Here is a 27,664-nt window from a genome sequence, read left to right as displayed (position 1 = left end):
CTTTCTCGATCGCTTATTTACCTATTGTTTTAATTATGATTATGTACTAGTATTGTTATAATTTACTATTTATTTACATTATTTATAAAAGTTGACTGAAAAAAGTTTTTTTGTAACTTAGATTTGGTACTTACCAACTTTAGATCACATGAAAGTATTGCTAGAAGTACCTGGCTTCTATATATAGACCTCTGTAAATATGACGAGAATGCAAATCAACACATTGTATACAATATAATATGTGTACAATAAAAAATATATACACAATATTAGCTCTGCAAGATTGTTGATTCAATACATTCTCAGATTTCGTAAAAAAAAAAGGGGGCAGCATATTCAGAGAAAAAATCATTTAGGAAATAGTCTTAGTACTAAGAAAACCGACCCCAAAAGTTCGTAGAATTACATCTATTTGCCAAGTTTTATCGAAATCGGTTACTGGAAAGTGCGTGAATCATCCTCGGATACATCCCCTAGTTTGCCATAGTTACAAGTGGAATATTTTCTTCTTCTAAATGGGATCAATACTGAGAGTCCCTCTTTCGAATAAAAAAGAATTATCAAACTCGGTTCACAAATGCCGGCCGGAGTTATCGCGTAACATACATACAAAAAAAGTCGATTGAGAACCTCCTCCTTTTTTTGAAATCGGTTAAAATATATTATTGGCAGGAATGGTTTTTTGGAGCAGACAAATATGTCTTGTAGGTTAAAAGAATGGTATACCTAAAAAATCTCTTAGTCGAGTCTACAGGACCAAAATTATATCCGAATGTAAAATATTTTAACAGCAGGTATAATATATTTTAATAATAGAATATTTTATAAGCAGTAGAGGTCCTTGTGAAAGAGTTCGTCTAGGGTAGTACTGCCACCTTTCCTATTTCTGCCGCCAAGCAGTAATGTTAACATTACTGCGTTCTTGTTTTGAGGGGTAAGGGTGTTGGTTAAATTACAGGCACATTTGACTTGTCAACTGCTTGGCGGCAGAAATAAGTAAGGTGGCAGTACTTCCCTGGACAAACTCTTTCACCAGGAGTTCTACTGCTACAAAATTGTCATGAAAATAAAAAACACAGTAAATATTCGCATTTTTATATTTATTTTGTCTGACCAGTATCAGAGGAACCCACAGTAAAAAGTAACTCAATTCAGATATTATCGTAAATATGTATTTGACGTGACAAAACAGTAACAAATGTCATATTTGTTTTCAATTATAATTATATAGCTATCAACGCAGTCATATTACCCTATTCGTGTAGTACGTACACCTGCTTTTTTTGAAAATTATTTTATCGTTCTCGCTTAGAATCCCCCTACTTAAAAGAATCTTTTAAACCCTCTGCTCCAATCGCACAAAAGAGCCTCCTTTAGGCTTAATGGTAAAATTAAAAGGTTCCAAGACAATCGGATCAAGTGTCTTCTCGCCCTTGACAATCTTGTAGTTGGATACCAGATCGAAGAGAAGGACCTTCAGTGTTAGTATTGCGAATCTCGATCCTGTTTTAAAAATAAGAAATGTTCATCATTATATTGTACATAATATCAATATTTTCCAAACCGTTTTCTCTACTCCTGTCCTTTAATCTATCAATTATAATTTTGTAAACCATATCAAACCAATCATTAATATCAATAAAACCATAACACAAGGAGCTTTTTTAAGCATTCTACTATGAAATTGAAATGAAAATATATATGTAGAAAGGAACGGGGGTTGCACGCATTGACTGCAAATATAACCCTTAAAAATTGTGTGGTTGTCAACCCATATTGGGTCAGCGTGGTGGATAACGGCTAAACCCTCTTCTTAGACGAAATCCCTGCCCAGCAGTGGGTTGTGTAATAGCTAGTCGATCCCACTTGTAATAAGAACGATACAGTTTTAATTAACAGTAGTGGAAATTGAAATACTCCTACAAAACAATATGTAAAGTGCTAGACCGAAAATGAGTTACTCTAGAAAATTAGCCTAAAACTAGTCACGAGAGTAAGTCAAGACAACTACGATACATGTCGCTTAATAAATTCAAAGTGATAAAGTCGTTGACACAACATTCTACTGTCTATAGTACTGTAGCACAGGCTGGTTAGGATTGTACTAATTTATATTTAGAATTGTATAAAAAATAGAAATTTGTTCAAATCTTCAAACTGAACGCTCACAGTAAATCTTTAATCATGAAACTATTCCTCGTTTCTTATTAAAAAGTACCTCTCACTACGCTAAAACCACGGCTACACTCCCACAGCTCACTACATGCTCACTACTGAACTGAGTACATCGTGTACTTTAGCCGTACATTAATGTGGGTAATAACATAATAAAAGAAATGGGGTAGCGTGGCTATATAGCACGACAGAAAAATTTCATTATACTGCTCTATACAGTACTATAATGAATTTCAAAAAAGAACGTCGTAGTTTTGCTAATGAATAGAGTTTCCTAAAACGCGTCACTGTGTTCCTTAATAGAATTATTAAATTCAACTCAATTTTTAAAAAAAGAACATTTAAAAAAATATAACCCTCTACTGCCTCCTGATTGGTTAAAATATAAGCAGTGCTTGGCCAATCACAGACACTTCTATCTCTTTGGTTTTTGTTTTATCCGCTCACGCGATGCGCTCCTCCTCCCGCAAAATGGCGGCTATTTGGTTTCGCAAATTAGAAAAGAATTCAGTTTAAATACAAGTTTTTATAAATAAAAATTATTATTCTGCATTGCTAAATCAGTACCTCCGTACTACCAACAAAATCATCTCAAATAAAATGCAGTAATACACCTCAAATCCTGCACTTAAAAAGCACTAATGAAATTTTTGGTGTACTTGGATAAATATGATAATATTCCGTTTGAGTGGTTCTAACGTTTAACATGAAATTACTCCTTAAAGTATAGTTTATAAACATTTATATTCAGGGTAAACTTAAAAAACACTACTTACGATATGTTTTCAATAAATAAACACCGAAATCGCCAGCCCAAACAATAACACACATGATTGTCGTGACGTATTTTTGAAGTTGTTTATTTTTTTTAATGACAGACCCAGGCATTAAAAACTTTATGGTTTGCTAGAGTAGTTACCGAAATAGCAATTAATATTAGTTCTTTTACCTGTTATAACTTCGATATCCGATAAATCGGTATAAAATCATCACCGGCACCTCTAGGTGTGGTATGCGTCTACGGCTGCATGTATCGCGTGAGCGGTTATAGCGTTTGTTTGGCTTTCAATTTGAGTTTGTTGACGTGGATAGTTAACAAAATATACATTAAATATTGGTTGTGTTTCATTATTTTAATTCACTCATAGAAAAAGTATTGTATGCAATCATTACATAATTAGGTCAAAAAATCTCACACCTAAATATTACCTAAACACTGTACTCGACTTTCGGAAACCTCATTATGAACTAGTTGCATAAAATACTATATTGAAAACTATATTTCTACTGTTAGAATTTATTATCAGACTACGAAACACAACTTACCAATGCAGTTTCGAGGTCCGACACCAAAAGGCGTAAAGGTAAATGGCTTGATGTTATTCTTGTTCTCATCCGAGAATCTATCGGGATTGAACTTCTCCGGATCAGGCCAGTACTTCTCATCTAGCTGGATAGAGTTCACCACGTTGTACACTATGTCTCCTGGTTTTAACTATAAATAATAAATAACGCACACACTCAACATAGCCCCGCACTAGGGAAATCCTGTGTCGCGGGTGCCATGGACACACACATAGACAACTACAAATTACACCCAAACTCACGAGAGATATAATTGTAAGCCATACAACTATTTCTCTCGGCCCGGGAATCGAACCTGGGACCTCTGCGTGGCAGTCCGGCATGGTAACCGTTCGGCCACGGAGGCAAAACTATGGGTTTTAAACATAGGTTTTAACTATGATGTAAATAAAAAGGTTTTTAGTATACAAACAAATCGAGCCATTATCATCGACTTAGGGTAAGCGACAAAAATAGTTATTTGTTATGCAAGGCCGCAAAGTTGTTGTATGACGCGAGTGAATTCTGAGACGAGACGCAAAACGACTATGCTGCCGGGCAGAACAAATAACTTTTCACCTCACTATAGCGAGGAAAACGGTTGATGAAAGAAAAACAGTTAAACTGTAACAAATCAGTTATCGTTGTCAATTTAATGTCAACAATAATAAAAATAAAATATACCAACGGAATTATATTACATAAATAATTTACGACAAATCACGTAGTTGAACGTGTCATAAAGGTTTTTTTTCATCGGAAAAAGGTGCACCACAGTCAAGGTCGAATTTCAACAGCCTTTTCCACGCTAGCATGGAAAAAACGCTTTTGCGCGCGATTTCTAATGAGAAAGAAAGCCTTTCCGAGCTAGTGAGGTGAAAACAAATTTTACAGGAGAGGGTTTTTATGTTTTTCTAATTGAATTTTAATGTAATAGTGATGTAACAGCACTTTATTTAAACAATGGAATAAAAGCTTTTTTGGCGCTTACAATATTCTTGCTATCTCTATCTAAAAATGTTTTGAGATTTTCAAGCGTTTAAAAATATGTCACAAGATGCAACACGTTCTTTGCCACTTTGTTATAGCAAACGACGAAATTGTAATGTACTACGTCGGTTGCGATAACAAGTGGGATCGCTTAGGTTATGATTGATTTTTTAATATTGATTTTGTCGGTTACACTACAATATAAAAGAACACTTGAGCTAACGATAAACTTAGCAAAAGCTACAATGTCTATTTAATGTAAAATTGACGGGAAATATCGACCCGTTCTTGTCTGTCATACCTAGTTTAAAATATCATTTACAATAAAAAACGCTGTTTAAGTAAAAATGTCGCTTCCGATAAGACGGGGTGGTCATGGCTCGAAGTACACATCTTACCCATACTACATATTACTAGAGTAGAGTAGGAGTTATTACATCTATAATGCAGTAATTAACAAAAAGTAATTTGAGTTAGGCATAGGTACGTAGTTTCATATTATATAGCTTCTTGTTGCCAATTTACAAAATATTTTCATGTCGTTTAAAGAGCAAATTAATACTTACTTTAAATGACTTGCCTCCCTCCCTAGGTGGAGGCAGTTCATAGGCTTTTGTACAAACTCTGTCCATTATAACTGCAGGTGACCATTTCCTTAATGTTTCTGTAATCGACAATACATTTTGGATGCTAAGTAACAAAACATCGTATCCGACAACGATATTTAATAAAAATATCATTATATATGAAGATTTATGAATAATCATAGAATTGTACCATTCAAAACGCAGTCCAAATACTTCAAATCTCCGATGTTGTCGTACGTCAAAGCGCCGTTCTTCTCTTTGAACTCTTTGATCTCCTGGTACAATTTGTCCTGAATGTGTGGGTTTATCGCTAATTCGTGTATAATCATTACCAGAGTGCTACCGGTAGTTTCGAAACCACCCAAGAAAAATATGAAAACTTGACCAGTCAACTCGTCGAAGGTCCATTCTGTTAGCAAAAATTGGAAAATTTCATTAAAATAAGTACTTTTTGTACGAGAGTCTATTATAGAAGTGGACTCTTCACTTTGGTAATGGTAATTTTTAAAATAACAATAGTAACTTACTCCTTGTTACACCCCGCGGTTTCAAAGCTTCATCTACTGTAGCGAAGCCAACGTTATCTTTTTCGTTTCCATTAGAGTTATCTTTCAGTTTTCCTATAAAGTATTCAAATAGGGTTAGGCCGTTACCGTCTTCATTTATGTACTTTCTGTAAATTTGTATAATAGATCTCCAATTAACACAAAACTCGAACGAAATAATAAACCTTTTGAAGCCTCCATCAGCAGGTGGATCATGTCAGGACGTTCAACATTGTTTTTCTCTCTGTAGTCAATTGTAGTTGACACCAGCTCTCTGAAGAATCTGATCGTATATTCAGGAAACAACTGGATCCCTAGTTTCTGTAAAACAAACACGATCATCGTTTTTCACTATGCGCACGTACTATTCCTTCAAGTTACTCATATTTCTAAAAGAAAATAGCAATGGCATGCAAATAGTTTGGTATTCACAAATCCTCAATGTTATTGGTATTGCTTTATTGAGTTCTTCGTTGCTAAAGGTTGAATCCATCTTGAAAAATCCAACTTTCTACTATCGTCTTCCATCAACTTCCTCAATTACAGTAGGTGGTAGTTCTTTATATTGCAGTGAGGCCGAGGTCATTTCCTTTGTATATTTCTTGAGACGAAGAATTTGATGAGGGTTTCGTGAATTCCACTTTAGGACCTAAACAACTTAGTATGAGTACTGGCACCATTTATGCTGAATTTAACGAGGATGTAAATTTTCAATCGTTGTAGTCCATGTAAATTAAGAACCTTTAACACCAAGAACAACAAGCAAAAACAAATCCATCTTGGTTTTTTCTTTTGGGCGAATAAATCCGGTTCTTCGTACATCTTTCTCATCACTACTTTGTCACGTTCCTCTTCTATTATTAGTTAGGTTGGGAGTACAAGCATTAGTACTCTCGTAATCAGTACAAAGTGTGACGATATGACCTTTTTCCACCATCACCTCACCTTTTGATCACCCTTTCTGTTTCTTGGACACATGTTTTCAAATTTTGAATCGTTCTTCTCATTCTGTTACGTTTCGTCGTCACTCTCTGCCCAATCGCTGAAGCGAGCAGTGGTGCTTGTCTAATTTCGACCCGTTTACCAATTACCAAAAATCTCTTATGCGATAAACATTTAAAAGGTTAAAAAAACTTTAAAATATTTTTTTATAAAACCAGATTTATTTCCACTATTTATTTTTCCTTTTGAATTTTGAATTTGAAACTTACTAAGCAAGGTGTGTGGAGGCTACATTACAATCTACCGGACATGCTTAAGCGGTGCCAGCAGTGCGTGACACGCTCTTCAAGAGTACTACGAAAAGTGGATATTCACGTCGTTAATACTGTACAAAGTAGTCATAGGCTAAGTCATAATGAATTTATACTATGTAGTTGGTTGGTTTTAATTTCTATTACATTTTTAACATGCACGAAGTATAGTTTGCTGGTGAATGGCTATTTTCTATTTCAATTCTTACATTCAAAAGCTTTGGCGCAATGCCGGAAAGTAAGAACACGATCCTCTGCTTTGTGGTAAAATTGAAGACAGCGTCACCGAGCTTGAAGAACTCATTGTCTCTGTCCTTGACGGAGTTGACAACGACGCCGAAACCAGTTGACGCGATAACATCGTTGGCGTACCGACGGGTGAGGTCGAGCATATTTACGTCTTCGTTTTCTTTTACATTTTCTGCACAGATTAAAAATTATATTAATAAACATGTTTTACATGAATACCCCTCATTATTAACTTTTTCACCCCATTAGCTCGGAAAAGCTCTCTCTCTCATTAGAAATCAGCGCTCAAAAGCGTTTTTTGCGCGCTAGCGTGGAACAGGTTTTTGAAATTCGAACTTAGCGATGGACTGTGGTGTACATAACTTTTCTTTCAATGAAAATAAAGGTGACCTTAGAATAATAACGCATAGAAACCTAGTCCGCACACGCTAAGCGAGGCAAATTGAAGCGCGCCAAAAGGGCCTACACGAGCGGGCGGGCCTTCAGTGCTCAAGGTCAACTCGCACCGCGAACAGATCAAGAATTTTAGCTAAAAATGACGAAATGTGCGGTAAATGAGTGTAAAAATACGTCAGACAAACATAAAATAGATACTAACATCACATTCCACAAGGAAGTAACGCGTTTCAACTTGTATTTTTATATAAATATTCACTAAAACCGAAAATTAACCTACTACTAAAACTAGCCTACATGAATTTGATTTTTGCCTCACTTGTGACAGTTCGTTTGATATGAAACTATCATTCTATGCGTTATTATTCTAAGGGTAATGACCCGTTCCACTACGCGATTTGTCGTACATTACTTATTTATGTAATAAAAATCCGTTGGTATATTTTATTCTTATTATTGTTGACATTAAATTGACAACGATAACTAATTATGTTTATTAAATTATTTTAATTCGTTGAAGAACTAAAATAATTTCAATAATCACTTAATCACACCAAATAAAAGTACAACCAAGAATAAAAATTGATGAGGTGTAAATTCAGAACGCATCCGAAGATAAAAGTTATTTATAAAAACTAATATTTCATAGACATATCAGCGAAAGCTGCTCATCCATAAAAACGAAGAAATAAAATAAGCAATCTTTCACACAAAACTTAAGCATCTACTTGAATAATAGAAAATAATGTTACATAAACAATAAACTATGTAATATCAAAATATTGGCTTCCTATGCCATTCTTTATGATATTTTTTCCGAAGTAATCCAAAGTAAGGCAGTGAACCAAACAACAAAATGATAAGAAACACATTATTTGATAGAAAACTGAATTTTGTGAATAACTACCTCGCGTTTTAGATTCTCATGTACACAGACTTTGGAAAACTTTGTAATACATTAATAAATACAAACAATTTACTTGTAACTCAATTGTATATTTTAAAGTATCCACCTGTTTTAAGACAATGCCTTGTAATTTGATATACTTAGTGATCGGAAGACGCATTAACCAACGGCGATCAGTGCAAGTCTCGTCATTGTAGCGATATTTTTGGAAACAATTTCGCCTGACATCTTGATGATGAATATTTAGGATGCTGTTGAGGCTGTCACGTTTCTACAGTGCCTCAGCCATGTTTACGAATGCGCGAATGGACAGTTTCATAGCTGTCATCTGTAAAAGTGTCAGCCCCAATAACCTCCTTAAGATGTGGAAGTGTTGACTGCCCTGTGATGCGGCAGACAGACTACAAACTCTGTTATAGAATTTAAGTACTAACATAGTTTTAAGGCTGTACCTACTAACGTTGATTGGATCATAGTTGTCTTGATGAAATCAATAAATAAAAAACTAAAACATATTTTAAGTGAAGCAATGTATGACTTACCTTTCAAATACGTGATGATGTTCTGGCTGATCTCGGTCATAAAAGGCATCATGTGTCGCATCTTGGAGCCAGTGAACGCCGGGCTGAGGGTCGTTCGCATGTCGCGCCATTTTTCACCTGAAACGAAGTTTCATTTTGATTATTGTAAAGGCGATTGTGTAGAATTTGAATGTAATATGTTCTTACGGGATTATCATCTATAAACAAAGTAACACTAATGCTATGTTAAGTGGTAATAAATGCCTTACTTTCTCAAACTCGTATTTTAGAAAGATAAATTATTCAGGAGATGGCAAAACCTTCTATTTATTTTAAATTTATTATTAATCCATTACTTTAAGAATAAGTAAAAGCCAGTATGTGAAGGAAATGTAATGTGAAATTAGCCTGCAAAATTTGTATATACTATAACGCATTTTTTGCATTTCAGTAACTTAGTGCTTTATTTATATGGTACAATAACATTTAAGATACGAGTTTGAGAAAGTAAAAAAGGAAAAAAGTCCGAATGACAGCAAGCAAAGCTTTCTATTACGACTTTTTAGTCGTAGCGCCATCTATGAGAAATCTATGAAAGATGTATCACCCAGTTAGTAACTTTGCAGCTACCAGTCCTGGCGAGAGATGTCGCTATTCACTGTATTAATTAAATTTTTATTGAATTGATATTCAATTACGACTAAAAAGTCGTTGAAAAACCAAATACAAAGACACGACGCAAGCACATAGAAAAATTCGTAAGGTCCGTTGGTTCGTTCCGTGGCTTAGTTGTTATAGCGTCTGACACGGTGTGCAAGAAGACGTCGGTTCGAATCCGACCGGATCGAACATTGACTTACAATTATATGGACGTCGGGTCCGCGCTAAAAAGTGTCCGCACTTGTAAGGCGCTAAAATCGTATACAGAGCGCCAAACTCCGCTTTAGTCTTCATTTGTTCGACTGACAGCGCGATACTGCGATGACATTACAATTTAAATTTCGAATAGGTTGACTTGGGACATTTTTTTCGTGGTTTTTGTATTAGACCCGTCGTCCATTTATTTGTAAGTCAATGGGATCGAAGGAATTTTTTCTGAGTGTTCGATCTTTGTATTAATAATTATAATTGTAACTTTTTATAAAAACAAGACCGACCTCAAAAGTTCGAGGCTCTTAATCAACTGCTAGAAACCGAATCAACAGACTTTCTTTGATTGAAACGGCGTAAAAAGCCGTTTCGTAACCGACTTCAAAGAAAGGAGGTTCTTAATTCGACTATATCTGTTTTTTGTATGTATGTTACGCGACAACTCCGCATTTGTAAACCGGCTTTGATGATTCTTTTTTTCGTTGGAAAGAGGATATCTCAGTACTGGTCCCATTAAATTTGAAGAAAACATTCCACCTCTAAGGGTGGCAAACTAAGGGACGAATCCGGTTTCGCGCACTTTGCGGTAACCACTTTCCGGATTTCTATAAAATTTTGTAAATACATAGATGTAATTTCACGAACTTTGTTTAGTCTGTGCCACGAACTTTTGAGGTGAGATTTTTTTGGGTCACTGGTTATAGTTTAGCTACTTATATTAGTCACTTACAAATTATAATGACTTTATAACATCATCAACACAAAAATTCGATTTATACTATAACAACTTAAGAAACATATTATTTATGCATAATTGGACGTAGTTAAGCAAAAAGAATCCAATCCACAAAATTATCAAAAAATGAATTATATGAACCAAACGGTTCCCAAAATCTTAACATCTTGGATAAGCAAAAACAATCTAACATCTAAACATAAGTAAATATCTCTGGAGTTACATGATATTATAAATTTAAAAAAAGTGAGAAACGCTTTTAAACTTCAAACTACCATACCTCGAAAGTGACTGGATGTGCATTGGATCCTTTATGTTTAACTACGTCCAATTAGCACCATTATTGAAATGATTTGTATGAACCCTGCCGCAATTAGTAAGATATGGCTGTCGAGTCTGTTTGCAATCACGTTAAGAATGCTATTGCTGCTGCTTGCGTCTATTCTGCGCGCCAGAGACGTGCTACGCTTGCACATTGTAGTGTGGAAACTGTCTACAATGCGACGGGAAATTGTGAAATGTGTCTTTAGAAAGATAAACATAATTTCCAAATTCGCAAAGAAAGTTTAGTTTTCTATCAATACAACGTTTTAAGTCGAGAACTCAAGATCATAACAAAGCAATATATATAAAACATATTAAGTATTAACCACAAAAGTCCATTTGAATTTTCACCTCTCATGCTAAATACACTGTCCCCGAGCAAAGGGTCGACCTCCGCAGGGAAGAACTGCTTGTGGTCCACGAAGTGGTCAAAATCCTTCACCGTGATAGTCTTGATCAACTCAGGATCGCGAACCAGGAGTATGGGCTCTGTGGCCTCGATGTAACCTACGTATCTGAAACAGGACATTGCTTTGTTCATTTATTTCTTATTTGGGAAACAAAGAGTTTACAATTTGTATATAAGATTATAGTACAAAACAACGTTTCTCTTAAACCAACAAAGTTTTTATAATTTTTTTGAAAAACCTTTTGCATGGAAGATAAGGTTCACTCCTAAAGAGGTATCTCTTGCAACAATGATTAAGGTCAACTAATATATACGGGACGAACCAGACGTGCGCCTGGTAGCCGCTCACGCGATACATGCAGCCGTAGACGCATACCACACCTAGAGGTGCCGGTGATGATTTTATACCGATTTATCGGATATCGAAGTTATAACAGGTAAAAGAACTAATATTAATTGCTATTTCGGTAACTGCTCTAGCAAACCATAAAGTTTTTATTGCCTGGGTCTGTCATTTAAAAAAAAATATTTATCAACTATACTTTAAGGAGTAATTTCATGGTAAACGTTAGAACCACTTAAACGGAATATTATTATATTTATCTAAGTATACCAAAAATTTCATTAGTGCTTTTTAAGTGCAGGATTTGCGGTGTATTACTGCATTTTATTTAAGATGTTTTTGTTGGTAGTACGGACGGTATTTATTTAGCAATGCAGAATAATAATTTTTATTTATAAAAACTGTATTTAAACTGAATACTTTTCTAATTTGCGAAACCAAATAGCCGCCATTTTGCGGTAGGAGGAGCGCATCGCGTGAGCGGGTAGTAAACGACACGTCTATCCATTACAGTTGCAGTTCCACGCAGAGATTTAAATTGCAAAGATCTGAGCACCGCCAATGACACATTGCCCGTCACCCTAAGACATAAGTTGACAAGTCCCATGCACCTTTACCCTTCGTAACCGGAACGCCGTAATGCTCACATTACTGCTTGACGGCATAAATAGGTAAGGTGACAGTACTTCCCTGGACGAACTTTTCACAAGCACCTCTACTGCTTTTAAATATTATATAGGATATAACACGTCAACCTCCCAATGGAATAAGTAAACTTCATAGACCTCATTGATAGATATTAGATACTAACTTCTCATCCGGAAAAGCTTTGTAAACTGCGTCGATGTCTTCGTACATGTGTTTCTTCGCCATTATGCTGTTGTAGGTGTTGCCGAATATAGGCCAACACGGCATGAATTTCACGTCGTATTGTCTAAATTTGTCCTTCGCTTGTTTGTGAATATATATAATGAATACCGCAATAAATGTTATTAAGAATACTAATATTTCCACAATCATTTTGAGTTGCTTGAATTTATTGACGTATTGCAAAAATTAAGTAAAAACAATGCCGATTCGGACGATCGAAAAATCTTCAACAAAAAGTCCGTTTATATAATATAACACGTTTAGAAAAATACACGTGTTACTAACGCAATATATTGGAACAAACTGAAGACGCAGCTTGCAAATTTATGCTTAATAAGTCGTAGCATGCTGTTGTATCACGATAACCTATGTTGCTGTTAAGGCTTCTTTCACACTGCTCCGCGCCACGCAACGTGGGAAGCTGCATTTTTTAAAGTTCTCCCGAAGTATCTCAGTTTGTATAGAAAACACGCGGCGTAAAGCATACTGACAACGCTTCTCCGTTTTTACACACTAAACAGGTAAACAGGTTTTTAAACAGGTAAGCGCGCACGATTGCTCATGCAGGCTTTCCCGCGCGCGAGACTAAGTGTATAAAGAGGGCTCTTCACGCTCCCCGAGACGCAGACAAGTAGTATACTTGTGCTTTTTCGGTATTTAGAAGAAGCGATCCCTATGTGGCGCGAAGCTGCAATACCGCTGCCCCTGCACGGAGGAAACCAAGCGCTGACGTAGATCTGTGCTTTTTTATGACACCAAATGACGGGACAAGCAAGTTCTACGCCTGGTGATAAGCGATACGCTCAGAGATTTCAATTGCAAAGATCTCAAGGGCACTCCCACTGCAACGTAATGCCCATCACCCTGTGACGTAAATTGAAAAGGCCCATGTGCCTATAATTTCACCAGCACCTTTAATCTTCGAAACTGGGTAATTACTGTGTTGTAATTGCTAACATTAGTACTTGGCGGCATAAATAGGTGACGTCTCAGCAACCGCGTGCGTGACTCCGTCGTCTCGCACACCGTTGCGTGTCGCGGAGCAGTGTGATATTCGCCTAAGATTTACTCATTATTTTTTTATTGGCAGTTACTGAATTGGTAAGATACCTCACTAGTGTCGTTTATTTGATAATAAAATATAGTTATATATTTTTAAGAGCAATGGTAAAGATTTAAAATGCTTAATATTACTTTGTAAAAAGTTAAAAGTGCTTCTTTTGAGAAAAATGCTATTAAATAATTTTTATAAAAGAATTAGTAAGTTGGAAATTTAATTTCCAACTTACTAATTCATTTATTGTTCAATAAGATCTCGTGCCTCTTACAAAATAAAAATGTTTTATTCGTTCATTTTAAAGGGCATAAATACAGGAGCGGATGTTTCTACAATATTAATAGTAATCTTGCTCTTATATTATTTTAAGATGATGAAACATCTTATCTTGTTTGTTTGTTATTTTATTTGTTAATCTTTCAATTTAGTCAACGTCTTCTAAATTTTATTTTTACGTTTTTTCAATGTCTTTACAAGGCTATATATACCTTCATGGGCAGCCAGAAAGTGTCTAAAAAGGCACGATTGGCTGTGCATGGGGGGGGTGTTGGTTCCTACACTTATGTATGGTAGTGAATGTTGGGTTTGGCAGAAGAAGCATGAAAGCAGAATTAATGCGGTAGAAATGAGAGCTTTGAGGAGTATGGCTGGAGTGACTCGGATGGATAAATTACGGAACAGTGTGATAAGAGAGCGTTGCGACGTGGAAGAAGATATAGTGACAAAGATAGAGAAACGGATGCTTAGATGATTCGGACATGTAGAGAGAATGAATGAAAGAAGAGTGACGAGACAGATTTATAAGGCGAGTGTGAGCGGGCAAGTTGGTATGGGCTATTATTAAAATAAGGAGAACTTATCATGACCAAATTGAGGCCATCCTAAAGAAGGGCCAGGTCAAGAGTACCCTTAACCGACGAGCGTGTATGAAAGCATTGATGCGTGTTGATGAGGCGAAAGATGTGTGTCAGGACCGTAGCAAGTGGAAGACTGTTGTCTCTGCCTACCCCGATGGGAAAAAGGCGTGAAGTATATGTATGTATGTTTACAAGGCTAATGTTGAGAAAGCTCACTTAGTTCATAAAAAATTATGTGCTACAACACTGGTGCAATAAAAAAAATACAACAAAACCAATAACGTCCAATCAAAAGCAGAACCTTTTTGAAAATTTGTTACATAGAGATCAGAATGTAGCCGCACGTTGTATTTTCGGTTCCACATTATCATACAAGATATAAGCGTCTATTTAGTGTAATTTCTATAACACTCATCTAATTACGGACAAAACACAGGGTTCACAAGGTTACGTCGTGCGACAGTACAATCATATTTTAATGACAGATTTGTTCGTTGATTCTAGACGCACCTACAAGGACTTGATACACAAAAAATGTTATGAATGCCACATCGTTTAATATTGTTTATGTTTTTTATCTCTCGACTCATAGAGAGGGGTTTTAATGTTTGAAACCTTTTTCTATGTATCTGTGTGTCTTTTTTTATTTAAAGCCTAATTTATACGGGACGATTTGTAGCTATGTTTGATAAACAGGCGTGCAGCTGTTCAAAGACCGTTAGCTCTTTAAATAAATAAATAAAATAAATTAAAATAAAATGTTTCTTTCTTTAGGTTACCCATTAATAATTTAAAATTAGAAAATATATTTCAAATTTTGAAAACAAAATTATTATTTAAAAGATAATGAATTTAAATAATTAACAACTGAATTAAATTGAATTTAAGGTACAATTACTGCCTCTGTGGCCGAACGGTTCGGTTCCCGGGTCGGGAGAAATCATTGTATGGCCTATATTTATTTATCTCGTTAGTTTGGGTGTAATTTTCGGTTGTCTATGTGTGCGTCCATGGCACCCTGCCGACATGGCTGCCGACTTTTGCAGCTGGATATCAGATTTCCTTGGGGAACGGTCGATTCGAGTAGTCATTGAAGGCTGCTCATCTGACTTGATGGCTATTGATGCTGGAGTTCCTCAAGGGTCTGTTCTCTCGGCGACTCTTTTCCTGCTACACATCAATGACCTATTGGTCCCGGGTATAGTTGGGTATGCAGATGACAGTACAGTTACCGAGAGATATCTGTCTAGCGCAAGAGACGGCAGGGAAGATATTCGTTCGCTGAGAGAGGCTATGGTAGAGCGAACGAACCTGACCTTAAGTCTTGTTGCCCAGTGGGGTGACAACAATCTGGTCAGCTTCAACGCCACCAAAACGCAGGCCTGTCTTTTTTCCGCAAAAAGGAGTCCATTTGATCTGACTCCTACTTTTCGGGGTGTATCTGTCCCAGTTACCGACCGCCTAGAGCTTCTTGGCATGACATTAAGCGCAAACCTCAACTTTGGCGCTTCTATAGAGTCTAAAGCGCAAACTGCAGCCAAGAAGCTGGGTATCCTTAACAAGGTGAAGCGATACTTCTCGCCTGGACAGCTTTTAACCTTATATAAAGCGCAGGTCCGGTCTTGCATGGAGTATTGCAGTCACCTGTGGGATGGCTCAGCGAAATACCAACTAGAGGCTCTTGACTCGATTGATCGCAGAGCCAGGAGGCTTATTGGAGACGATGAGCTCGAATATAAACTTCATAGTTTAGCCCATCGGCGAAAGGTCGCGGGTCTGTCGGTTTTTTACAGATTATACTTCGGAGAGTGTGCCCATGAGCTCCACCAGCTCATTCCATCCGCCCCCTTTTACCATCGGACATCTAGACGAACGGCGGGATATCACCCTCACCTGGTTGATATTCCTTTAAGACGTACTAAGCGCTTTTCGTCATCTTTTATAATGCGCACAGCCCGTGACTGGAATTCCCTGCCTGCGTCTATTTTTCCGAGTACATACAACCCGAATATTTTCAAGGTGCGATTGAATAGGCATCTTCTGGGCGAGCTCGTACCAACGTAGACCTCATCTTTGCTCTAGGGCTAGGTAGTGGTCAAGAGTACGTCCATTTTTAATTAAAAAAAAAAAAAAAAAAAAAACCGCGACACAGGGTTTCCCTAGTGCGGGGCTATGATGAGTGTGTGCGTTATTATAAAAAAAAATTGTAACTTTCTTTATTTATTTATTTATTTATTTGATGCACAAAACAGTTTACATTCAATGGTACTCCAATAAATGTTACAATTTATGGTTTTAATCTAGGATGTGAACCTAACATATGTACATACAGCATGATCATTCAACTCGTAAACATTACTATTAAAAAGTAAGCAAACAGTTTCTCAAACATGTGAATATGGATAAAAATGAAATAATATATAAAAGCTTAAAAACTAGTATAAATATAAATACTGATATATTGATTATATATAATGATGACTAATGAGAAGACGAGGCGAAGTGTTTCTGAATATTGTTACGAAATCTGTAGATGTTGTTGTCAAAAACATCAATGAGACCTCCAGATTCTGATGCTATTAATTCATTATACGTTCGGCACATTCTCGTCAAGGGATTATAAATTATTAAATTTATTAAAAAAACCGACCTCAAAAGTTCGTGAAATTACATCTATTTGCCAAGTGTTATTGAAATCGGTTATCGGAAAGTGCGCGAAACCGGAGTCAGCCCTAGTTTGGCGTATGAGGTGGAATATTTTCTGTAAATTTAAGTGGGACTAATACTGAGGTACCCTCTTTCCAACAAAAAAAGAATCATCAGTTCGTAAATGCTGAGTTCTCGCGTAACATACACACACAAAAGAATACAATCGATTTAACAACCTCCTTCTTTTTGCAGTCTGCATACTGTCCTCACAGTAACATTCGCCGTTTCGTTAACTCTCGTAAAAATTACCAATGTATTTTATAAATTATAGCGAAAAATTATCTACTCTATTCATCTATAAAATAAATATTTATTTTACTTCCACCTGTCGAATCGACTTGACATTTCGTCGCTATACTTTCTCTCTCAAGCACAAAGTAACTGACATGCAAAATATGCATGCAACATTTCCTTCATATTCATATAGTGTCTTTTACCTATTCTTAAAGTAATGTATCCAAATTAAATCCCTTGATAAGAAATTTAAAATAAACAGAAATTTTTGGCATGTCCTGAATAATCCCTCTTTATAAGATACGTGGTTGGGTAAAGCATCTATTTGTTGCTCTATGCAAAACCGACGACTTTACAATGATATAGTAACCTTGATCTAATACTGCAACAAGAACAGACAGCATAATACTCAGCCCTTTAACTACTTGCAGTACAACTATAGGGTTTGTGGTCAACAAATTGCTATCCACGGGTGGTTAGTTTACAAATTAATAAATGTTGATTGTTCGGAGTCCACTCCGGCTGTGTAGGAATTTGGCAACTGGAACGATACCGTTAATTCGGCGTCGGGAAGTGAGCCTACCACAACCTCTTAAAACAATATTACTTTAACCTTACGTTGACTTTTCGGACCACAACGCGTTTAAAGTAAGCTTATTATAATGTTAAAACTATGATGTTTTATTGACAGCTTTGTGACTATTCATTCACTCAATTCTTACCATGACGCGAGTTTAACATTAAGGTAATATTGCTCTTATGTCAAATTTAGCAATCTTAAAATAGTTACGGACGCAATGTTAACAATGTTATTTTCAGTTTCATTGTCTTAATATTGATTTGTAGTGATTAGAAGTCAAAGTTGAACTTATTTATTTACTTATATCCCTTCAATATTTTGTTTATTTTTTATTTATTAGCTCATAGTAAGTACTTTTTCTTTAAATAAAAATACACGATGTTTATTTCGTAACATTATAACAGCGCCATCTATATGCTCTTTGGCGAAACTAATAGTTGACACTAGACTATAGTTCCGAATTCACAACGTGACTATCAAGACTCAGCTTGTTATATTTATTTTTCTTCATGAAAATGCGGAATAATTATTGAAAACAATGTAATTTTAATACATATTTTTTTAACAGTCAAAATTCTCTGAATGTGAATAACATGAAGTACTTAAACATTATACTACGATAAGACGATTCGGAACATCAAAAAAGAAAGAGATGGCATTATATAGTTCACATATCGTTGTCTCTTTCCTACTTTTAGTAAGGAATAGACAATATTAATAATAATAATAATAATAATAAAGAACTTTATTTATCTACATTTACAAAACAATTTAGTCGTAAATAACATCACTTATAGATACGGTGTAGATTAAAAAGGATAGAGTCTCAGCTTAAGCTGTTTTTCAGACCCTACCTTTTTGAAACTCGCTACATTTTAATCATAGTATTTGTCTGACGCGTCTCGAGTAGCTCCAAAAGATATCACAAATTAATAAATATATATATATATATATATACTCACTTAAAGTTATAATAAATCTATTGTCCTTATAGTATATATATATATATGTAGTCCTGAGATAGATAAAACATTCCACCTAAAAAAATACTCAAATTTGGGGTTTAGGTAGAGATGAACAGCACCCACACGTAAAAATATAATTACAATAATATTGGGAAATCATTCGTTCTTTCAAACACTTTTGCAATAATACATTACTTGGTTGACAGGTTCGTCATGGTACGAATATGAGTAACATTACAATAAGCTTAATTTAAGCTTACATTGAAATACGATTGTTTTTGGAAAGATTGTTGTAGGCCTCCAGCTCAGCCACCAATGAGGAGATTTGGTAGTCGACTTAGAGTCGGCTGCTGAGCCGTGACAACCATTAGTCATGCGGAGCGCGACGGGAGGTGAGCGTGCCTACAACTCCGGTACCTATCTGAGAAGTAGCGAGGGTGCTGTACATGCACCTGAGGCGGCTCATCTAAGGCACTAGCCTTACAGAGAACCGGATGAAGTCCGTGAAAACGGGCAGATCCGGAGTAAGGACCAAACTTAGATAGTACCCTTCCCGCATAACCAAGAGGTTGATAGGGAGAGGCACTACAAACAAAACTTATGTAGAAAAATATGGGACAGATCGGAATACACTTTTTTGTATCGGGGAGTTGTTCATATTAATTTTCATCGCACTTGCACGTAAATAATACGATTGCATGCATGCTAACTTGAATATAATGCCCCATATAAAATCCTCATGCATTTTTTTTCTCATGACACGACCATGGCTGTAAGGAGAAAAAAAGACAGAATTATGGTCAAGTTAACCAGCATGTAATCACACTATTTACGTGCAAGTGTGATGAAAAACATTTTATGTTTCTCGGGCGGTACGGGAATTACGAATCTCGACTCCGAAAGAATCTATTCTAATAGAGTCTAGTTCATAATCCCTTATTTACCGCACTTAAAACACAATGTGCCATAAATAGTATTGTCACTTAAAATTATATTATTATGCTTAAAGAGAACGTGTAGTGTTTTGGGCCTTTTTTAAAATACATATGAACGTAGTTCGTATTTCTCTCTTAAAACCACTTGTTTTGGATAACCAAATCCAGGGAAGTACTCCCACCTGCCGCCGCAGTAATGCGAGCATTACTGCGTTCCGGTTTTGAAGGGTACGGGTGCTGGTGAAATTACAGGCACATGGGACTTGTCAACTTATGTCTCAGGGTGACGGGCGCAGTGGCAGTGCCCCTCAGCTTTTTGCAATTTCTGAGTGGCTCTGCAACTGTTATGGACAGGCATAGAGCCATCATTACCATCAGGCGCACAACTTGTTCGGTCCGTCACTTGATATTATAAAAAAAGATAACGGCTACACACCTGTTGTTTATTTTAAAATAACGTATAAATCCGTGAATTGAAACTAACTTATAAGTCTGACCTAGAATGCTGATGCGCATAGGACTGGAATTACCTACCTGTGTTTCCGAGTATTTACAACCCGAATATCTTTAAGGTTCGGCTGAATGACATCTTCTGGGCGAGCTCGTTCCATCGTAGGTCCTATCTTTGCTCCAGACAGGGCTAGGTAGTAGTTAAGAACAAGACCATTTATTTAAAAAAAAATGGCCCCGAAACCTTAAACTAATAGCAATTATATAATTTGATTGTAATAGGCCGTTGATCGTTCTTTAAAAAAGCTTGACGTTGTCTTTACCTTGTACGTTTTGTTACGTCGTCTTACATATAAACAACCGTATTCTTATCAAGGTTGGGGTCAATGGGGTCATGATATCGAGTATATAACACTCGATGGATCATGGGCATGGCAGAAAAAATAAAAGACAGAGAATAACAAAAACAATATTTTTGTACATGTAGTGATGATGAAGCATTTTACTTCATACTGTTATCAATATAAGAAATATTGCAAACACGCAATGATTTTCATGTTTAGGATATTATCGAGGAGGAGGAACAAGTCGTTGGCCTGAGGATAAGCATCACAATTACGAAACAAAAAATTATAACAAATGCACTTAGAAATGGGCGATAAATAACGTCACGTTGGAAAGATCACAATGGTCAGCCGTTGAATAATAATCACCGTAACTTTTTACGAAGGAACGACGTTCCAAAATTACATAGGTTGTTCCTCTGTTCCACTAACTGTCTCCATCGCTCAGGAAACCAATGCTAAACCAAATATAAAACACTGTTCAAAGTGACACGTTGTGTTATTTGCAATCGCGCTAACGTTTTAACTTAAAGGATAGAAAAAAATTAACTACGTATGTATCGTTGGGAACGTATTTACCTTACGTCAAACGTAAAACCAAAAACTAAACCAAACTAATTTTATAAATGCGAAAATACCTCTTTGTTACGTTTTCACGCCTCAATCGCTGAACCAATTTTGGTGAATTTTGGTATAGAGATAGACGCGACCTAGGCGAAGCCTGAAGGCTTCTTTTGTCACAAAAATAAATCCCAAAGGGGGTGAAATAAGTGACGAAATTTTGTATAGAGAACCAATAAAACTAAGAAAATTAGTGTAGTACAGTAGGCTATTTGAGAGTAAGAGTACTTCGAGTAGCCTCGAAGTTTCTACGCAGACGAAGTCGCGGCAGTTGCGGGCACAAGTTTGTAGATTATAAAAGGTACGGTAAGGTTTTTAATAAACAAAACACTTTGTACCTATTGAAATTATTTATTAATTTAATATTGATGGTTACTTTTAACCGTAAGTTCCATTATGGCCCGCAACAATAGCAAAAATTGCGTGCTGCATAATATAGCACGGTGCCGCAATCGATTGCCAGCCGCTGTCAGCACGAGAACTCTGGCGCGAGAGTACGCTCAGCCAGCGCGCATCTTTCCTTACTTTTCCATCAAAGAGAATGTAATCAGTACGTTATAAGAGACAGCACTATAGTACATTGGGCCGAGCTCACGCACACACCTCTAAACTGTATCCAAACCAATACCAACCATCCCAAAAACTAATTAGCCAGTACTGCCAACATAACTATTAATTTCTACTTGACAGCTTTAGTGATGTACTCACTCGACTAATGTATATTGCTAGTGTTGTACTTTATTTTCGATTCGATAGATTGTCTCTTGAAAACGCTATAGGAAATTATTTAGGGTAGGAACAAATACGGGTGAAAGGCTTATTGTCTTAATTTTTGAGAAACTGAATTGTATATTTCGAAACGGATGTCGCTGCTGAAGTTATATATATATAACTTAATTTGTGAAATAGATGGCGCTTAAAAGAATTGGCCCTTCACCCCTCGAATTATGTTACACAGATTTGTAATGGATATTATTTAGTTAGATAAATATATAATTACAAAATCCAGGCATGATTTTTCTGTTTAACATATTATATTATATAATAAATAAGGAATTACTACATAAAAATTACTGATCTTTATTTTGTTGTGCTCTTTTAATTTTATCTGCCACATCACTCTCCGATTTGACAAAGTCGTTATTAATAATTTTACAAGATTTCCTTATAAATAATCTGCTTAAAAAGTTAAATAAATATTCATTCACATGTGTAAAACGGTCCTCGCATTTATACCATTCCATATTGCTGCAAGTATTTAGTTGCAAGGTACGATATTGAGCAATGTGTAGTTGGTGTAGCTCAGGCGAAATAAAGTTTCATATAAATGTTTTGCTTCATTAACCAAAATACATAATTCTTTTTTTGGATAAGTTAACGAAATCTTATCTTGCTACCCTTCTTTCAATTATATAAATTTGTATAATGGTTCATATAGATTAGGATTTTCTTCCTTCAAGAAAAATTTGCAACATTCACAATTAAATTTAGTAGCGATTTTTGCAGCTATCAGCTACCTGCAAGTATCCACTAACATATACAATTGGTTGCTCTTCAAAATTAGAAAAAGTACTTTCAACATGTTCAATTTCAGTTTCTTCAGGTAATGACAGCACAGGGTCACAAACATCAGTCTCCCCGTCGAAATTCTGATAATGTGGCATAACTCCTAGCTCTAACAAAGACTCTGATTTGTTGGTTAATTCTTCATGTGATATAAACAATTGATTATAGTCCATTTCACAATTTGAGCCATGGCTATGTGGACCTGTCAAACCCGAAATTATACTAGATTTTAAGCGGCATTAAAATGTGAGCATGTTGGATATCGGTTTCTTGCACTGTGCTGTCTAATGTTTCCAAACAAATTTTCTAATGAATCTTGGTTAAGTTGACGTAAATTCAAAAATTTAAAATTAGCCTCTTTACACAAATTCCAAATATCTTTTAATGATTTTAAAGATATCTGGAACGTACGCTGCATTAAGGGTTTAATGCAACGTACGTCTCTTAATTGTTTTTGTGAGTCGAAGTCGAAGACTTTAAAAACATTATTGTGTCAATATATTTTAAATAGTAATTCCAAGTATCTTCGTGTTTTGATTTTTTTGAGACATTTCGCCCGATCCCTTTTTATATATCCTTTGGTGATACTGGTCCATTAGTGCAGTCAAAAAGTTTATCCATTTGTTCTACAACAAAGGCAGTATCGTTGATTTCTTCTAAACGTGAACTGCCCCTCGCCATCATCTTCAAAACCACAGCCATTGTGTTGCTTAAAGCGTGTGCTGCAAACTTAACACGCATTTTCGTTTAGAATATTGCATTCACAACACTGAGTAATTTAGATTTTAAGACTTTCGTGGTTATTCACTAAATGATTATCACTAGTAACAGGTTTCTTACCACGGTATAACTTCTTTTTATTTTCCCGATATTTCGGAACGGTTGCACGCTCCATGGTCACGGGTTGACTGGACGGCGGCAGATGACAGCTTTATGGGCAGACATATCTGTCTACCCTCTTGCGCTGTCGACGACTACCTTCATCGCGATTTGTTGTGGCGTTACCATTGTCACTCACTTTTTTCACACAAACCACACTTACTGTATCCACACGCGAAACTGAACTCGAGGTGTTTTTGTTTTTATTACTGCACGCACTAAGGACCGGATTCCATGCACTGGACAGTTTAAAACCATCATCACGGTTAAATGTTTTGTACTTCGTGATCTCGATGGCTTCTCGTACCAACCGTGGTATGTAGTGACGTTCTGTCGAGAGTACCTGGGGGCTATGCAACTCGATCCAGTGGTTAGTATCAGTCTGTGTGAGATGTTGTGCTATAGCCGACTTCTGTGCATCATTGTTTTTTACTGCTCGGATGTGTTCCTTCATACGATCGACAATTGTTCGTTTAGTCTGACCGATATACGAGCTCCCACAACTGCAGTTCACTTTATAGACACCCGGTGTTTGTAAAGGAAGGTGGTCTTTTGGTGAACGTAACATTTTTCCTATTTTGGTTAAGGGGGTGAAAACAGTTTTTATGGAAAACTTCCTTAGCGACCTGGCTATTTTATCTGTCACCCCTTGTACATAGGGCAGAAAAACTGGTAGTCTCTGTACGTCAATTTGCTTCTTCCTTTTGTGTATTGGTTTAAATGTTTTTATTTTGTACCCATTCTGTCGCAAAACCGTCTTAACGTGCTCCTGTTCCTGTGGTAGGTGGTGTGAATCACAAAGATCATAAGCTCTATTGGTTAATGACCTGACGACCGAATGTAGGTGTTTTGGGTGATGATGTGAAGTGGCATGTAAATATTTGTCCGTGTGTGTTGGTTTTCTGTACACAGTAAATCGCGATGAAGGTAGTCGTCGACAGCGCAAGAGGGTAGACAGATATGTCTGCCCATAAAGCTGTCATCTGCCGCCGTCCAGTCAACCCGTGACCATGGAGCGTGCAACCGTTCCGAAATATCGGGAAAATAAAAAGAAGTTATACCGTGGTAAGAAACCTGTTACTAGTGATAATCATTTAGTGAATAACCACGAAAGTCTTAAAATCTATATAGCAAACCGGTACGGGCCGGAATGTGTAAAAACAATACGTCAACTAGAACGTGCGCGAAAAAAGCGGGAGTGTCTGCGGGAGTCTATAGTTTTCTTAACTAAGTGCCGGGACAATAATGTTATACCAGTATGTGTTAATATTAGGCCACGGAAAGACATTTACGGCTCCGCGCACATTCTGTATAAAGCGAGCATTAAGCTGCTTCATCGTTTGATACGTAATAACCGGTACATGTTTGAAAAAGTGTCGTGTGAGTTATATCTGTTACATCTGGAATGCAGTGTTCGGCTAAGTAAAAATGATTTCGAGTTATGTGATCGTGTTACGTTTCTACAAGCGCAGCGTACTGCTGAGTTGTGTGCATTAAATCACGAAAATAAGTTTTCAACTTTGATTCGTAAACAACAACCGGTAAGTAAGATAGACAACCACAAATTACACCCAAACTCACGAGAGAAACAAATGTAGGCCATACAAATATTTCTCCCTGCTCGGGAATCGAACCTGGGACCTCTGCGTGGCAACCATTCAGCCACGGAGGCAGTTAGAAGATAGAGAGAGCATGGATTTTATTTTGTAGATCCCAGCGTTTCCCGTGAGGTGCTTTTTTATAATTTTTAACTGCATTTTCTACTATTGATTTTAGAATATCAGAATTTATTTTGTCATGATCTAAAAATGATTTTGCCATCATTTTTAACGTAACCTTGGATTGTTGTAGACGTTTTAATAATTCTTTTTCCTTTTTGCTTAAAAGCCTTGCATCTGAAAAATAAAATACATACAATATTCTATATAGTTTAAAGTTAAATAATTTCATAATTATTGTGATTTCAATGTTGACCGATGTGATTTGGTTTTTCTCATACAAGGCATATATTAACTGAAATCACAAGTGTCTATAAATTTGTAACCTATCTGTAGTCCGAAATGACATTTTCCAGAAATAACGTTTGGTCGAAATTTCGTAACCTCGAAAGCAATTTGGAGAGTAAATGTTTTTTCTTTTAAACCTAAATTAATCTAACCTAATCGAACCTAATCGTGTCTTTGCGATAAACATTCAACATAATTATCCTGAAAGAACAACTGTTTCGTTATAATTCGGTTTTCGGTGTAATGAAAATTCGAACAAATGTTATTTCGGACAAAAAAATCCGACTTTGTGATAGGTTACCCTATAAATTTGTCTTTGAATGGCTTCTTATTTTTGCCTAGTCTATGCAGCGAGAGTTGATGTAGCCAACATCATGTAACTTCGTGTTAAGGCAATAAAATATATTATTTATTTTTACAAGCTTTTAAAAACTTTTTAACTTACCAAGTGCACTAGAACTTTTAACTTTTTAACTTACCAGTTACACTAGAACTTTTTCTGAGTGTTTTATAGTTCTGAAGCAAAATTTCATCACTGAGATTTCATCTTTGAGCTTTCATCTGAAAAATTATTCCAAATTCACATACAATCTTGGGCCCAGATGTAACAAGATGAAAGTGGTGTCAATTAATAGGTTACATATTGTCAAACCGTTGCCATGTTTTATCGTTTAAAACTTTTGAATATGTGTATTGCAACGGATTCATTCATTTTGATAGAATTAATCATCTCAATGATGGAAGATTTTATCGGTTTTTCCGTGGTCAAGGTATGTCTCCAAACGTTTGACATGAGGATTAGATTCGTGCCCGTTTGGTTTTTAGAGGGAGCGATACCATTGACATTGATTGACAATGACATCAGCTACATCAAATCTAAACTACTTATTTACCAAAGGTAAAGCTCATCTGTTCAATGGTTGAACCTTTGCAAAATAGCGCGATTGGGCCGATAAACGACGTTTGTTTCAACAAAATCATGCGCGATCTCCATTCTTTACAGACTGGCGACTGCGCTATTCATAGTGGTCAAAGTGTAGCGCGCCAGACCAATAACGTGTGGCGGGCCGTGATCTCGACTACTAAACTCTTTGTTTTTGGGCATTATAATGGCGGCGCAGAAAGATAAATAAATAAAAAAGTAGTAGTAGAGCTCGTCAAAGAGCTCGTCTAGGGAAGTACTGCCACCGTACCTGTTTCTCCCGCCTAGCAGTAATGTGAGCATTACTGTGTTTCGGTTTTGAGGGGTTAAGGGTTCTGGTCCCAAGCCGCACACCCATATCTGAATATACACTATAAGACATCTAATAGAATTTAATTCGAATGAATATTTTAAGAGTTCAAATTCCCTCAAGATATCTCAAAGAAGGTTTCTAGATAATTTAAAGTAAAAGTGGGCACAACTTTATTAGTAGATCATAAGAGTGCTTTGAGAAACTATCTGTAGGTAGTGTTAAGAGTCATTCTTATCTTTTTTCTGAAGTAACCCTTCTAGAATGCTACAAGACCATTTGTAGAATGTAGACAGTTTTTATTTATCGAGTTCTTAGGTTTTCGCGATTGTTATACATAAGAATGAAACTATTTTTCCGGATTTAAATCGCGTATATTTGTTTTTTCAAACAAACCGACGTTTCGGGCCCTTTACAGGTCCCATGGTCACGGTTGACTGAGGTGGTACAGTCTTCAACCAGTTATGTCTAATATTGATGCAAACCACCCTATTTTTTCACTATAGTTACAATAGTTATTAATTAAATACCTTATTTTTAATTTTACAAAGAAAACATTCCAATTTACGCTACATTAAGTTTTACAAATTATTTTATTGAATGAATTTTTTATTAAGTTTAATTTATTATTAATTATTAATAGAAATTAGAATAAATTAAAACATATTAATTAGTACTGCAGTCTTATGTCTGTTTGGGATTTTTCATTA

The 27,664-nt window shown here is 36.1% G+C and overlaps 2 protein-coding genes across 2 annotated transcripts in view; one reads left to right on the top strand and one right to left on the bottom strand.

The window, feature by feature from the left end:
- Positions 1–27,664, top strand: part of LOC113233751 (cytochrome P450 9e2-like) — a 100,594-nt gene that overhangs the window by 17,518 nt on the left and 55,412 nt on the right. The window lies entirely within an intron of this gene.
- On the bottom strand, positions 1,132–12,738 carry LOC113233749 (cytochrome P450 9e2-like). Its single transcript, XM_026468938.1, has 10 exons — positions 12,461–12,738; positions 11,249–11,412; positions 8,989–9,105; positions 7,104–7,315; positions 5,827–5,962; positions 5,624–5,716; positions 5,287–5,505; positions 5,076–5,173; positions 3,502–3,670; positions 1,132–1,503 (listed from the first exon to the last, which is right to left on the bottom strand). Exons 1-10 carry the CDS (start codon positions 12,667–12,669, stop codon positions 1,337–1,339), a joined length of 1,584 nt encoding a protein of 527 aa, XP_026324723.1. The 5' UTR covers positions 12,670–12,738; the 3' UTR covers positions 1,132–1,336.

This window comes from Hyposmocoma kahamanoa, unplaced genomic scaffold, assembly GCF_003589595.1.
Source record: "Hyposmocoma kahamanoa isolate Upper Pololo Valley unplaced genomic scaffold, ASM358959v1 80, whole genome shotgun sequence".
Classification (NCBI taxonomy): Eukaryota; Metazoa; Arthropoda; class Insecta; order Lepidoptera; family Cosmopterigidae; genus Hyposmocoma; species Hyposmocoma kahamanoa.
The sequence above is the reverse complement of the archived record's forward strand: the minus strand, read 5'-3'. Positions and strand labels throughout refer to the sequence as shown.

Bases quoted from the DNA above. Each gene is read 5' to 3' on its own strand.
- LOC113233749 (XM_026468938.1), bottom strand. From the start codon at position 12,669: ATGATTGTGGAAATATTAGTATTCTTAATAACATTTATTGCGGTATTC. The intron at 5,963-7,103 runs GTAAGAATTGAA...TTTGTTTTACAG, and splicing joins TTGCGCCAAAGCTTTTGAAT to AAACTAGGGATCCAGTTGTT. The intron at 3,671-5,075 runs GTAAGTATTAAT...TATTATTTATAG, and splicing joins AGGGAGGCAAGTCATTTAAA to TTAAAACCAGGAGACATAGT.